A 16,271-nucleotide genomic window follows, 5' to 3' on the forward strand; every position below is an offset into this window, starting at 1 on the left:
CTACCTCCACCCTTCGCCACTGGTGTATATGTAGTTGGATGATCATAACATAATATCCAGCAATAGAAAAAATTGCAAAAAAATTCAATAACCTGTAAAATTGATGTAAGAATCGATATTACTATATTAGTTTAGCGGGCCATATTTTGTTGTCGTTACAATAATTTTGAAAGTTACAATTACCGAATTTGAATGCCATGAATGAGCTTCCTGGCTTTAAGCTTCCACGCAAATATATGGCGTTTGTCTGAACCACATGGCAGATTAACACTCCCGTTACTGTAATGTCACCTTTGTTACCTTGCCCATTAAACTGCGAATATTTTATTTAATATTCACTAAGTCGTCTTCATATTTCGGATATTCTTAGAATCGCCTATATTCCATCTAATTAAACTGTTATCGTTTCCTAAATTGATAGCATTATACAGTAAATACATACAATTTGTAGATATCTGTCAGATTTCATTAACCTGTCATATTTTTCTTTCTTTTATTTTGTTAACTGTCAATTCATGGTGGAACTGCATTGTATTGTTGTTTAATTTAATAAAACGCAATTTTTTTATAGTAGAGAGTTGAAAATGTCCCTCTGAGGCGGACGAAACCGGTCCTAATTTATTGATTAAAAGTGGAATTAATACTACAAAAAAATGCGTTTTATTAAATTAAACATCAACCTGTCACAAATTGCATATTGCAAACAAAGCGTCGTATTCCATTACGAACAAAAGAGATAAATCTAAAAGTATATGCGACAAAGAGAGACATACTCAATTGTGAGAAAGAGATATGAAAGTCGGGGTAAGATCAAAATAGCATTATGTCTTATAGTCTGTAATAATGTATAGAAATACTTATATAATTATAATTAAGTTTTGATGTCTTTTTGATAATTTTATAGATAAAACAAATAGCAAAAAATAATGATTGAATTAAACCTTATTTAAGACTTATGTATGTTGCCAAAATAGGTATTTCCATTTTACTTACTGTAATATTTTCAATCTTGTATGGTAACCCAATGTGACATCACCGGAACGGGTGGAATTTATTAACATCGCAAAGGGAAGGTTAATAAGAAATAGAAATGGTAAAGCCAGTCGCCATGAACCTAGGTTTTGAAGCAAGTTCGCTTTATTATTTTAGGCCATAAAACTCAAGGAACATAAAGTGTGCCAGCTGTCCTTAAATATTGAATGTGTTTCGTTTACGTGACAAACTTTAACACATGGTAAAGATAACATATACTTTATCACGTGTTAAAGTGTATCCCATATTTCTCCACGCTCGAGATTCGTGCCCTGTTATACCACACCTGGTAGGGTAAGCCAGTTCTCAGTATGTAATTTGTGTTCTCTGTTCTGAACCAAATTCGATGTGAGCATTCCAGATGTGATTATATTATTATGTATAAAATGGGGCTTGAAAGAGTCATTACTTTGCGAATGTGATGAGATTCAGAACATGGAGTATATATTATATCATGAAGTCATAAACATGTATGCCTTCCCCAGAGGAGTTTTAGCCATACGCCAGGCGAAACCTGAATTGTTCTGTGATTTTATTTTCTAATGTATTTTAATCAAATTCTATTTAACAATGAATTATACAACTCATACGTAATCTTTATTGCAGTCAAAGAAAGGATCGCTCCGAGAAATTCGATAAACCATGGCGAAGTCAAAGAGAAAACCACAGCCAGCCCCACTATGAGGACAGTCAGACCGACAGCTTCCAAGCCGCGTCCCGCAGCTGCTGCGGCGTCTCCAAGTCTTACCAAACCTCAACCAGCACCGTTGAAGTCACCAGCTCATGAGAGGCCCATGCCAAAGGTGTGTTATATTTTTTCTTATGAAATCTATAAGACAATTTTTTTAAGTCAGCGCTTAAACAGATCCTTATCTCTCTGAGTACTTTCAGTAATTATGTATTTGAGTTGCCTAGAGTCATAACTCATAACTCACAAATTCCAAAAATCGACAAAAAAACCACCAGAGCACTGTTTTTTGTAATTAGATGAGAAACATTGAACTGAGTGAGTTAGTCGATTTACATTTTTTTAAATGTAGATAATACTCCTAAGGTTGCAGACACACAGCACACTAAGAAATAGAGTTCCCTGATTGCTTGGAAAGGCCTTGATGACAAAACTCACATTATTCATTAAAATGTGAGTTATGACACCAACAGTCAACTTTGTCAATGATTTTCACATGAAACTTGATAGTCAAGTATTTTTCTTTATAATAGAGTATTTAACTCAACAATTTCAAAATTGCAAAATGTGAGTTATATGACTCTAGGCGACTCATTTATCCTGCATTAAATATTGTAGTCAGATTCTACAATCTACATAATAAACTTAATATACCAATGAACTGTTTTCATTGAGTTTTTCTGTTTGGAAAATGTTTTCGAAATAATTACCCGCCTACGTTTTTTTTTATTTCCTTATTCGGTAATAACAATATAATATACAATATGTTTCCGATTTTTTAATTGTCTAGGAAATGCTACAAAAAAAATATTTATAATGAAAGTAAAAATAATATTTCCACTTTTCACCTATCGCTCCCATATAAAAAAAAACAATGAAATGTAATTATCCTGTCATTTGTTATGGGTAATTATAGCATTGACTATGTCTTACTGTCCATAGATATTAATTATTTCGTATTCAATCAATTCGTAATTACACGTATTGATCAGGTAATTAATGATTAACTTGTAATTAGCTGCCAATACGCAATTAACTGTCAACTGTCAAACATGTCTTATTAATTCCGTTTTTCTATATAAGGAAAGTAGGTAGGTAATTTAAAAGTACAAAATTACGTTTTAATATTAATACTATCGACCAAAGGTACTTGATGAAATTTGAATTTAAATTCTATTGGATTTAAGCTTAGAAAAAATAATTACAAGATAAAAAGAACTTTTTATATACAACGTTTTTTAATTCTCTGTTGAATTATTATGCTCAATATGCTCAAACTTGTACTTGATTATGAAGTAAATAAAAAACAAACATACAAACAAATATAGAATGCTGAAATATCATTTTGACATTTCATTTTGATTTCCATAGTAACGCACGTATATATTAATAATTTTGTTTCTAGGACTACCCCCTTAGCAACCAATAATAATCTTTTACTTTTTACGAATTTTTCTGAAATAACTTTCCATACAAAACAGAATTAACTGAAAATGAATTCAATTCTGCTTAAAGATGGCTAAAGTATTAAAAGAATTCATTGGCATCTGTTCTGATATATTCTATAAAAGTTTCAAATGTCTAACTAGTCGGGAAGTTACTTAAAAATCGATTGCAAGATTTGTACTGGACAAACAACCACCGGACAAACAAGAATACGGGCTAATAAAAACGTTGTAAAAATAGGTACCTATCATGTAAGAATATTAATTGTTTAACTAATAACTTTTAGACTAATATCATAGGTATAACTCATTAGTTAACTTCATTAATTCCCATTACGTCACCATTGTTCCCAGAATGTATGATTTTACACCTCTTGAGTGATTTTTATTGTTTATAATTACTAATGATCTATTATTAAGTTTTGGCGATTTATATGCGCTTATCGAGTGTATTATTATTGTAGGGGTTGTTTTACAAACACTTCAACTATTCATAATTTGTTTGTTATAAGTATATTTTTTTATTGTAATCCTTGATTTAATAGGTAGGTAGGTGGGTAATAGTTTTTACCTACTTTATTGTATTGATTTTTTATATAAGTTAGAGTTAATTATTGTATTCGTTGTCAGTGTATATTTGCCTTTTGATGTGTGTACATATCGCCTGAAGATGCCGAAAGGCGAAACCTGGATCGTAAAAAACTACTCAAAATGAATAGTACAAAACTTAAATCCATTAGAATATTACGTTTTTTTACATATATTCAAAAGATTCAGCATTTAATTAGGTAGTAATTTATTAAAATATATTTATCAATAAACTCGGGTTGTATGTCACGTGTTTCGCTCAAATGGTGAGCATTTTCAAGTATGAGTATCAAATTTTACGTAATATTATAATGATTATTGTTATTACTATGTGATGGGACTAGGAGCTATGTAATATGATAAATTAGTAGTTGGTAAAGTTTACAGTTGTTATAGCTTTACTGTGCAGAAGGTAGGACACATGTATATAGTGGCGAGAAATCATATTTTATTTCTGTCAATATTTTAAATTATTTCTGCAAATTCCAAACTATTTCTTTTAAGTGTAATTTGTTTAATCATGCGATGGAGTATTTTAAAATTAATTACTGTCAACAAAGCTATGATAATTTTCAATCAGGTGGTATAAAAATTCTGAATAATTGTTACTTTTATTAACCGTAATATTGAAGGTTTGCTGAGTTTTTCCGATGTAGACCAGGTTTCCTCCGGACTTGTTTGCTGGACAAAATCCCGAATGGCCGAAATCCCGAAAGCCTAAATCCCGTAGGCCGAAATCCCGAATGGCCGGAATCCTGAAGACAAAAACCCCGAAAAATAAAATTCCTGTAAAAAATTGCGCAATCTTAACACTTTTCTTGAATTGCACAAAAACCAGTTTTTTTGTATAAAATGGGTTTTTATCTCTCGTGTACAAATTTGCGCAATCTTCGCACTTATATTGAATTGCGCAAATTTTACAGGAGAGACAAAAAACCATTTTTTGTATTCATAATTCATTGTATTAATAATTGTCAAAATTATATACCTATATATATTTTTTATTGCATTTTCTTTTATAAAAAGTAGTATTTTTTGCTTTCAAGTTGGCAGTTGTTGAGAATTATTACTGTTTGTATTTTTTTATTTTTCGGGATTCTGGCCATCCGGGATTTCGGCCATTCGGGATTTCAGCATTCGGGATTTCGGCATTCGGGATTTCGGCTTTTGGAATTTAGGCTTTCGGGATTTCGGGCATTCGAGATTTCAGCATTCGGGATTTCGGCCTTCGGGCTTATTCCGGCTTTCGGGATTTCGACCCAAACCCGGTTTACATTACCTTCGTGATAATTTATAAAATATATCGCTGTTATTGATTATACCTTTATTTTTGTCTTTGCTATTCGAAAGTATTTTTTCCTAAGTTTAAAGTTACTGTATAAAATGCTGATTCTATAATAATATTATCATCAGCTAGTAAGCATTTTTAAATGTTTATTGATGGATTTCTGTGAAAGGTAATTACCAAAGCAGGGCACTTGTTCCCCTCAGTTATATATGAAAATATTATGTCCTCAATAAATCGAAGTATTATTTTTAACATGTTGCTATGGTAAACAACTCTCATACAATTATTAGGTTATGTTGCTAAGGCAGCCATTTATAAACAAGAATAAGATATTCCGTATTAATTGAAAATTTTAATCGCATTAGCGTATTTACAAATTTAAATTGTAATTTATCAGTGGGTTTAACAAGAAAATTATTTGTTGACGTGTTATCTTTATTATCTATACGTAAGTTGTATTATATTGAACCAAATTTAGGTTTGTAATTTTCTTCTCTTTTAACGATATGCAATATACTAATTGAACAGAATACTGATGTTTAAACTGTCAATAGATATTATATACTGTAATTTATTATTGTTATCAGTAACTGAAAATAATATTATAGGCTCAGTGTACCTACTTCTAACGTAAAATTGAAAATAAACAATTTTTATATTGTTTGGGGATACTATGGTTCATATAGAGAGTTTAATAATAAATGTGTTTTTAGAATATCATTTTTGTCTTGTTTTGTTGTACTGTAGGTATCTACAACATATATTTCAAGTGTCTATCAATATATTTTTTTTAAATATGTACTTATTCATGGAAATTTGGTCGAGGTCACAAGGCACAAACGTATTTCAAAGCCCAGTATTAAAATGGTCATCTAACAGACAGTACAATAGCGCCGCAGGCTACATTTTTACATGTTTTAAAAAATTCGTGCCTTCTAATATAATCCGCACCTACCCAATCAGTGTTAATTGGGCATATTATAATGATGCATAATGTAGATAACGTAAGGCGTCTACAGTTTTTTTTATGTTGGGAATAACTTGGGACCAGTCACCTAAGACTGTTTAATGATTTAAAATGCCCATGTGAATGAGGACCGCTTCTTGGCGTCAAGGCCTAGAATTAAAATTCCTATATTTGCAGGGCAATTCTAATATCACTTAACTCCAAAATAGTATAAAAATATATGTCGTATTCAGATAGTTAATTATCCCGGGAAGTTAACTGTCACCTGTGTTGTTTTTTTTTTTAACACGGCCTATCATTATCGCGTTAACAGCAAGCTGTCAAATATCGTTCAATAACACTGCTACATAATATTTTTAACACGTCATACTTGATTCAATCGGATGCATTTAGAATCAAGTAAGACGCAGTGCCGTATGCTAACAATATTATTCTAGATAACCGCCATGTTTATGGAATTTCTCCGTGTGATATCCATGCTATTTTGGAGCAATAAAAATAATGGAAAAGTGTTACCGTGTTGACCATTTAGAATAGCCCTACTGAAGATAGGTGCAGGCACACTCTGTATACAATACACAGAACAGGCAATAAATAGAATTGCGATCCTCTATCTCACAGGTGAAGCATTTGAAGTGGGTTTAGTTTATAATTGAAAGCCCTGTGGGTCTATTCTATACTTATCGAACACTAAATTGATAAATAGTATCAAACTTAGGGTAGGTTTGTATCAAAATATTAGCACTTATTGTAACAATTACACGAAGCCGGTTTTTATTGTTGCAATAAGTGCGATATTTTAACAGCAGCAAGATAGGTACTGTTAAAATATAGCACTTATTGCAACAATAAAAACCGGCTTCGTGTAATTGTTACAATAAGTGCTAATATTTTGATACAAACCTACCCTAAGTTTGATAATATTTTTCACTTTATCACTTTAGCGGTCGATAAGCATAGAATAGACCCACTGAAAGCATAAATATTTATTATCGTAAAAATATAATAATTAACTGATGTATTTTTTATTTTTATTTACAGACTCCTTCGAAGACGTCTTCGTCACCATCTCCTAGTACAATGAATGCACCCAGGGCAAAGGTGAACATAATTATTATTCTTGATATTTTAATTAATTTCATGTAAGTATTAATACTAACACTGTATTATGTATGTATGTCCATATTATAAAACTGACATAAATAGGGATGAAGTGGAAAAAATATATACAGAGAGAGAGAGAGACTGACATTTAACCTAGTCTGATCGAATAAATAGCATTCATAAATAATGATTTCGATCATTCCAATAACCGCGATAATAAAATGAAAGTCAAAAGTCTTTTCAAACCATTTCATCAAGTTTACACTCCCAATATTATTTAGAATACGGTTTGTTTCTTGGATAAACGCCCTTGTGGAAATATTAATATTTATTTTATAGACATCTGTCGACAGCAATATTCCCTATGTCTTTTTTCTGTGATTATGTTAATTTATGAGTTTTTCTTTTCCATATAAAAATGCTTTACAATCATATTGGACAAAACAATAATTCACAACTAAATGGAAAATTCCTTACACAGCTTGTCGTATTATTATATTTTATTGTGAAGCAAAAATTGGATATGTCGCGTTTTAGTGCTTATTTGACATATTTAAATTTATATTCGTAAAATAAAACAGTTTTTCTCAACCTTTTTACACATGTGGACCATAAGAGAAAATAAGAGAATCGTTTTGCGGATCGCTACCGCAGAAATAAAAAATATTATTTATATAGTAACGTATCTATAATAATGTCTGATAGTATAACACAATGCACAAATACTCTTGCAGGTGTACAGGTTTTTATATATTTTATTGGAATTCTTAGCATAGGCATTTGAACGGCAAAAAATCGCGGACCACCAGAAAATTTCTGCGGACCACCGGTTGAGAAACACTGATATTAAACATAACACGTTATAGGACATAAAAAACTAATTATTTTTAAAGATGGAAGGTTTTATATTAAATCAAATCGTACTTAGTCTATGTTAACACATGCTATAAAATATTTATATTTTAAAGAAACTTTACATATTATATTATATTAATTATTGATAAATACTTTTGTATATTGTTTGTACTTATATTGTATTTTGTTTTTTTTTTTCAATTATTTTACGAATACCGGTAAACAATAGGAAATATTAAAATACCGGTATTGATATTTTCATTTGGTATTGCAATCCTTAGTTATAATCATAAATTGTTCGCAGGTTTTCTTGTTCATTTTTCTTGTCACACCCATGTTACAAAACTATACTGTTACATTTGCACGCAATTTTATACTTCACCTATCACTCACGAACATTCTGGTGTCTGGCCATGGGGCTGCCCCGATTTTTGTAGATGACAATCGTTCGTAACGTGGTCACGTTACAGCCGGCCTCGAAGCCCGTGTCGGGCGCCTCGTCCGAGGGATGCTGCAGGGTGTGCCAGCGGAGGTTCGCCCCCGACCGCCTCGCGAAGCACGAGGAGATCTGCGCCAAGGCGGCGTCGAAGAAGAGGAAGCCGTACGACGCCCTCAAACATAGGGTTTCGGTTAGTGGATAATTCTATGTATTTTTTTTACCAAGGATATTTAAGTCTTTTTATATCGAATATTGAAAGGCAAAATGTTTACGTTTGTCGTCTGACAAACGAGGGCAGCAAAAAATTTAATTCAAATTGATATTATGTGGTTTTGCCTTTCAATAATCTATGTGAAACTAAGGCTTATTATAAGATAATTACTAAGGTTAATAATTAAAATAGCTGTTTGTTTTCGTATTTGTTTTCTGAGACTTAGTTATTGTAGTCTGAAATTAATAAAAAATATGAAAAAAGTTTTTTTTATTCATAATGAACACAAGACCCACTATAATAGTCAGCCCATGATACGAATTTGTAAACTTCTATGGTAGTGCTAGAATAGCTCATAATATTATGTACTTCGAATGCAATATGATAAACTGTCTGTAGAAAATTGTTACATATTGAATTAAATGGGAATTTAAATTCGAATGGATTTAAGTTTTGTACTATTCCATTTAAGTCGTTTTTTGCGACCCGGGTTTCGCCTTTCGGCATCTTCATGCGCCGTGTACACTCACCAAAGTTAAACACACACCGACTGTAATGTACTGTAAATTCAAATTCTATCAAGTACCTTCAGTCGACAGTATTAATATTATAAATGGGAATAGTTTGATCGAAATTTTATATGCAATCAAAAATCTTTATTTATTGCAAACAGGTCACCGCATTGCATTTGAAGATAATCAATAACTAGCACTACCAACGTAATTTTCAATTCAGTGCTACTACCTGAATATAGTTGGCCTTTTAATGAACCATATTCCTTACCTACACTACAGGCCACGAATCCACATCCTTTCGGGGATAAATAATGTGTTGTAACGAACGAGAAGCATCATTTAAAGTTTTACTGGCAATGTCTGAAGAAGAACTTCGAAATACTCTTTTTATGAATGACGTGCACTAGAGGGTGTTTTCCTTCATACTTTTGTAAATATTTCAATGTTTGTTTTATGTTTGATTTTATTTTTTATGCGCAGGGCTTTACCGACGTAAGTATTTGCAAGGAGCATTTTTAATAAAATCGATGTTATTTTCTTGCGCAATCACCAAAGGACGCTTTTGATCTTGCTTTCTCATTTAAAAACTACAAAGATCATTAATATTTTCCAATCATGACAATCAGTGATGTCCCGTGAGGGCGGGCAGGTCATGCGTTGCTTAGGGGAGGCAAATTAAGGAATGAATACTATCTGGTGATAATATTTAGTGGACTATTAGAGATTGATGATTTGAACGTTGGTGGAGGCCGGTTGATACAGGGATTTAGTCCAGATTGCTGGCTCTTGGAGCGCTCTGATGGATCCCTGGTTCTTCACTCACACACACTTTTTGGGTTATGTTCAGTGTATCATTCTCGTGGTATTTGCAATTATTCACCTTGTACTTACTTTATCTAGCGGTTAATGAGTTTATTGAGTTAATGAGTTTGTGACACGGTAGCAGACAAACCGTACCAGGCGCTTTGATAGTCGTAAAGTAACTAACTTATTGATAAAAGTGCCTGGATAACACAATGATTTTGGAGGTAGGATGACAATTTTGGATGAGATTTTTTACACCACGATAATTGGTGCAGACACTATCATAAGCAGTGGTGGTTTTCCATTGAGCGGACGATGCTGTACGCTTTGTTACAAAGTACTGACATCTTAGTTTAAACAAAGGATTGCTCCAAACTTTTCAGTGTATCAGACATCCGCGTACCTAAAACCATCGCTGTTTGAGAGTAGGTACTGCCTAGGGACGTCACTGATGGAAATCATTAATTATTATTATTTTATTGCAATATTCAAACGCTTATATTACTAAGTACCTACGTCATTTTATTATACCAACATACAATTTTACGTTTTATTCTTTTCTAATTGTTACATTATTGTATTGATTTTCCTACCACATTTCTCATATTATGTTTATTGATGCTTTCATCCGGTTTTTCTCAAACTCGAATCGTGAACAGTTTACGATAAATTGACCGCAGACGAAAACTCAGTCGCATATCTTTGTTTTTAGTTTTTTTTTTTCTTCCGTTGTCTTTGTTTACTGTATGGTTGCTGCATTATCCGTTTCTGGATTAAAAATTAAAACATATTGGCGTACTTAACTCGTTCACTTGGTTACTTCACCCTGTTTTTGGGGCATCGAGCAAGCACGAAGTCACGCCATGTTACTTTATGATGAAATATATCAAGGTTTGGTAAGAAAAGAATAAAACCTTTTCTGCTGTCAAAGACTTAAACGGAAGTGATTTATTTCTCTTCATAGACAAGTTTAGTTTCAACCAACAAGTTTATTTATATATCATAGATGTCGTCAGACATAAGAAATGACATTTTGAGTATATTTCAACACGCCGCTTCCCTCGGTACATCGCCGCGTCTCGTGCCTTCCGTCTTGCACCGCCGCAGGGTGAGGGAGGGTCGGTAATGGCAACAAAACCTTTAAATACCCTTTTAACTCATTTAATTGATAGTAAAATAAAGTAAATGTTATTTGTGATGAAACAGAATACCCAAAGGCACACAGTTATTGTATACATCGTCATGATGATTAGTTTTTCAAAGATCGCAGCGAGTACGTAATGGTTTTTTTCTTAAATTCGTTCACTCGTATGGCGGCAGAGTGTTGTGTACGGGTTCGAGATATACATTAACAAAATCAGAGTCCCAGTCACAGTAACACAAAATCACATTGTCATGAAAACAGCAATACAGAGGCACCGGCAAAGCCACAATCTATGCCACCGCGTTTTCATCAGTTTTATTCCCCCTAACTTTTTCTTAATCTCGTAATCTTAAATCTTTTAATAATCCATACTGTCAATACCCAGAGAGGAAATTTTCATAGCAAATTCGTAATGAATATAATTCGATGACATTAAAAATATATTTGAAAAAAAATAAACACTATACATACCTAACTGTTATCATTTATCAAAAATTCAATATCACAGTTTTGCGGGGCGAAATGTGAGCATGCATAGTGTGTGCACTTGTTTATCATGCACGCCACATGCCCCGTTTCACAGAACACTGCCACTGCAGCTTTGCGCTAAGGGTTTTAAAAATAATTCTTTAAATTAAAACTATGTTACATTTTTAAATATTTTGTGTATTTGTGTGGTCTCTGTGATTATCACACTCAAGTCTTATACGAGAAGAATGAAGAATTGACATTTTTCATTAGAAAAGTGAAGGTTTCATTTCTCTGTGTAAATTATATAAAACTAACAATGCAATACTACCATTATAAAATTTAAAAAAAAAATTAATACCTATACCTAAAACATCTTTAACGTTTCACTTTTAATTGAATATAATAAGAATTACTTATTGTCAGGCAGTGTGTATGTATAATACATATGCTTCAAATGTAGTGGCTATATTTGTATGAATATTTAAAATATACACGAAAGTAATAAAATAATTATTGAATGATTTTAAAATTCTTTCACTTTTCACGAAATTCATATACCTAGATATATAATATTATGACGTTAAATTAACGATATTGTTTCATCGACCAGGGCACGGAGGCTGAAACGTACGTGAGGCACGCGAAGAAGGCGACCGGGCGGACGGGAGCGCAGAAGGCTTCGCCGGCGGCGGCTGCTGCAGCGCCCCCCAAACCCAGCAACTGGCGCAAGAAGCACGAGGAGTTCATCAACGCCATCCGAGAGGCCAAGAAAGTCCAGGCACATATCAACAAGGGCGGTGAGTTATCAATTTACCCCAATTTATGTGGAAATACATTATTATCATTGATAACAGTAATTATTGCAGCGTGTTTACAGGTTTTTTACTTACTTACTTATTCATGTCACGCCCGAATATTGGGGTATAGGGCAAGCACGAGATCGCACCACTTCCCTACAACATTCGCCGCGTTTTGCACCTCGCAGCAAAGGAGGTTTGGCCATGGTTACAGAACTCTTGAGGCAGCGCTCGAAATGGAAAAGTTTACGAACCGGAGCGCTCGACAGTTTTCTGAAGAACAATACATAGTTTTCATAGTTAGAAGACATAGTAATCAAATTTTATGTGTATTTCATAAAAATAAGTGTGTTAGATTTTCTATTATATGGCCTATCTAGCTCCAGACGGTCAAATTATTTTTTCCACGAGACAGCAATAATTTTACCGATTTCACGAACAGGAACGGCGCTCCGGTGCGCTCCTGTCCATTTCGAGCCCTGTCTTGAGGTTGTGCCACAAGGTTTCGGAATGTCGCACTCTCTAGCGACATTCGGAATATGTCCCAGACACAAAAAGTGTCTCTTTGTGACTACTTCAATCACTGAGGGTTACCATGTTCTCTCACAAACTTACGTAGGATTTGTAACTCAGTCACGACATCGTTTTCAAAAGTCCCAAAAACGTGTGACGTCATGTATGAATGACCCCCTACCCATATTGGTAAAAATCCAAACCTTCATTTATTTTGTACTGTCAATGTAACTCATACTATTATGCCTTTATGATTTGCAGGAAAGCTGTCCGATCTCCCTCCTCCCCCGCCGTCTGACACGTCCGACTACGTCTCGTGTCCTCACTGCGGCCGAAGGTTCAACCAGTCGGCTGCCGAGCGCCACATTCCCAAGTGCAAGGACTTCCAGTTCAACAAGCCCAAACCCTCCACCAAGAAGCGGTAACCAGCCACCCTCAGGAGATAAGAGCTTAGTCGTAAACTTTTCTTTGAATAATATGACTGGCGACGTGTAAATCGATAGAAGCATTTTAAATTTCGCTGCCAAGAGCTACTTATATAATTCTTCTTCACGTGTCTATAACAGTGTTGTTAATATTTTATTTTACTGTATAATGATCAATTATTAACGCATTTAATAACAAAAAATTCGGTAACAAATATAAATTTTAAATTACGAAAATCAAAGGTCATTGAGCATGTTATTATCAAAACTGCCTTACTCCACTAACCAAATAATTTGACAAATAATAAAAAAAACTGCCGTGGGCTCAATTAATATAAAAAGAATACAAGTTAAAATGAATGAAATGAAAATAAAATGAACGAAGAAATAATTATAAACACCATTTCTACCGGGTTTACATAATATGGAAGCAACCTTTAAAAAGTTATTTAATATTTAAAAATGAATGCACTTGACGGGCTTTGAAAGTCAACAATATGAATTTGAGTAACTTTTGAAAGTGAAGTATAAGGATTTAGGTTGTTTTGAAAACAAATGTAAAATCGTGTTTACAATGACGTTTTCTTGATGGCCCTAATTGGATAAAAAATCGGCCATTTCTGTTTAATATTTCATTGGTTGTATATGGATATAAATAAGCCTTGTGAAATTTTGGACATGGATAGGTATTGAACTAAATACGATTTTACCAACTGTTATCTATGTATTTAGAGCAGGTACGAAAGTGAATGTATATTTATCGTGTAGATATTGAAATAGAAAATATTTTGGCATCGAAATATAAAAAAAAAAAGTAGAAATGGTCGTTAAGTCGGTTTTGAAACTGAGGTGCTCAGGTGTCTTTAGGACACTCACCGTAGTAACAATGGTTTAAATTAAATTCACTGTATGAAAAGACACTCATATCTAACAAGGTAAAGATTTTTAAATTGCTTCTATGGATTTACACATTATTACATGCTCGTGTTAAGTTCTCATTTTGCTATTATGTATACCTACGCATCTATTCTATACACAAGGCGGCTATCTAGGATAGTTCGTCATATTTATGTATTTGAGGTATTATAATTGTCACAATAAGTTAGCCGTCTAAACTGTCATAACTGTCTATCTCGCTCTAAAAGTTAACACAGCTAAGAGAAGTACAGCACCTTTCGACAGTACAAATGGTTAACTTATTGTAACAATTAACCGCCTCGATACATCAATATGATAAACTACACTCAATAGCTGTCTATGCCTTGTGTATAGAATAGGTAGGCTAGGCACATGAGAAATCATTTTCAAAATACGTCCGTCTCTTACGCTTGCGTAGATCGTATGCGTTACATAATAGCAAAATTGAGATTTCTGTGACATCTGTTTTTGGTTAGAGTGCGACATGTTTAGGAAGATGGCTATGTCGTTACGTGAATATCGTAGGACACGTTATACCATCTTGGTTCTCAGTACGGCTACCACATTTAAACAACACAGTTAACCATTTTTTCTACTAAATTGACTCAAAATATTTACCACTAAATTTATATTTCGCTCAAAATCTATATATTTCAGCGACATGTGCTCGCAATGTTTGCCTATTAAATTAACATTTACCGGTTCCTTTATTAATATGTCCTTACTCTAACACATATTACGGAGATTATACGCATGGCGAATGCTTTCTCACCACTGGTCAGTTTTTGTTCAGGCCTCATGCAGGACAATTTTAGATCTCCGATTCACCATCGTTCTTCCTGAACGTGTTGCTCTCTAGTTTTTAACTAAAATAACACGCGGATAGAGAGGCTTTCCGAATTGCCTATTGTATTTTATAATATTCAATAACAATGATATTTCGTATTTATTACTTTATTTTTATTCATAACCTGTGTACTCTTAAATTCTTTTTAGTTACAATATGTAATCAAATCAAAACAAATGATTTCCGAAAGATGACGCCAATATGATTGAAGTTATTTTTGTACATTGATAAAGCCGTTTTTTGGGTCAGTTTTCTTCGAATGTGTCATTAATTGTTTTTATTATTTCCTATTTTTTCTGTTATTGTATTGGATCAAACATGTTTTAAATAATTACCATCTATTAAAAAACATTAGATTTAAATCTTTCGTAACTTCCTTAAACTGTCATATTTTTTAAATAATTTTATTACACAGGTAGGTTAAATGGATCAAATCTTGCATACCTAATTGAAGGTTAACCTAACCATTTTTTATAATAATTTATAATATTAATATCATTCCCTTTTATTCTTGCAGAAATTAGTCATTTTTTAATTTAAATTTAATACCAATTACCTTAAATAAATAATAATTATATTTGCATTACTTATATTATTAAAAAAAAATTTTTTAATTCAAATTTTATACATAATGATATAATTAACCATACGTAATAAATATATGCCCTAAGAAATAATTATTATGTTTCATTAGTTAGTTACCAAACAATATTTCATATTAATATGTTTTACGAATACAAATTGAACATTGTTGTAAAAAAATTTGACATTCCTGATTTGTGGCTTTTCTGTGATGATAATATAAGATATATTTTCCTTTAACAAAATTTTGCAGTTCCTAAAATATTTAAATTGCGGGGCGGACAAATTAATATTTAATTACTACTACTGACGTTGATTTTTACAATCCCATGATTGATATTATTTTAAAATTTAACATACTATTTTTATTCGTAATTATTAATTAATATTGTAAAATTTACCATGTTATTTTCTAATCGTATTTGTAAGTTTTTTGTAGCGTCTATGATTATATCATTAACATAAATTTTGTATGTAATATTTTAAATGAATAATAAAAAACACTTTTACCATTAAAATATATATTTATTTTTGCTTATTTACACTTAGAAATGATGTATTATATAATTTTTATGACACAATTATTTGCCAAAATAGTAAGATATAATAATATCTATTACTTTAATAAATGCACTTTG

At 32.4% G+C, this 16,271-nt stretch overlaps 1 protein-coding gene across 4 annotated transcripts in view; it reads left to right on the forward strand.

Moving 5' to 3' along the window:
- The window catches only part of LOC147071078 (uncharacterized), a 330,820-nt gene extending 314,779 nt beyond the window's left edge, over positions 1 to 16,041 (forward strand). For 3 of the 4 annotated variants that reach the window (XM_085948665.1, XM_085948663.1, XM_085948664.1), the window contains 5 exons: positions 1,639 to 1,835; positions 7,050 to 7,109; positions 8,405 to 8,596; positions 12,162 to 12,348; positions 13,123 to 16,041. In XM_085948665.1, coding sequence (XP_085804791.1) covers positions 1,639 to 1,835; positions 7,050 to 7,109; positions 8,405 to 8,596; positions 12,162 to 12,348; positions 13,123 to 13,286 — 800 coding nt within the window. In that variant the 3' untranslated portion in view covers positions 13,287 to 16,041. The remainder of the gene's footprint in view (positions 1 to 1,638; positions 1,836 to 7,049; positions 7,110 to 8,404; positions 8,597 to 12,161; positions 12,349 to 13,122) is intronic. The other variant, XM_085948666.1, reaches the window with a different exon arrangement.
- Positions 16,042 to 16,271: the final 230 nt, after the last annotated feature.

This window comes from Rhyacophila brunnea, unplaced genomic scaffold (assembly GCF_057557595.1).
Source record: "Rhyacophila brunnea isolate RB1 unplaced genomic scaffold, BYU_Rbru_1.0 scaffold_20, whole genome shotgun sequence".
Taxonomy (NCBI): Eukaryota; Metazoa; Arthropoda; class Insecta; order Trichoptera; family Rhyacophilidae; genus Rhyacophila; species Rhyacophila brunnea.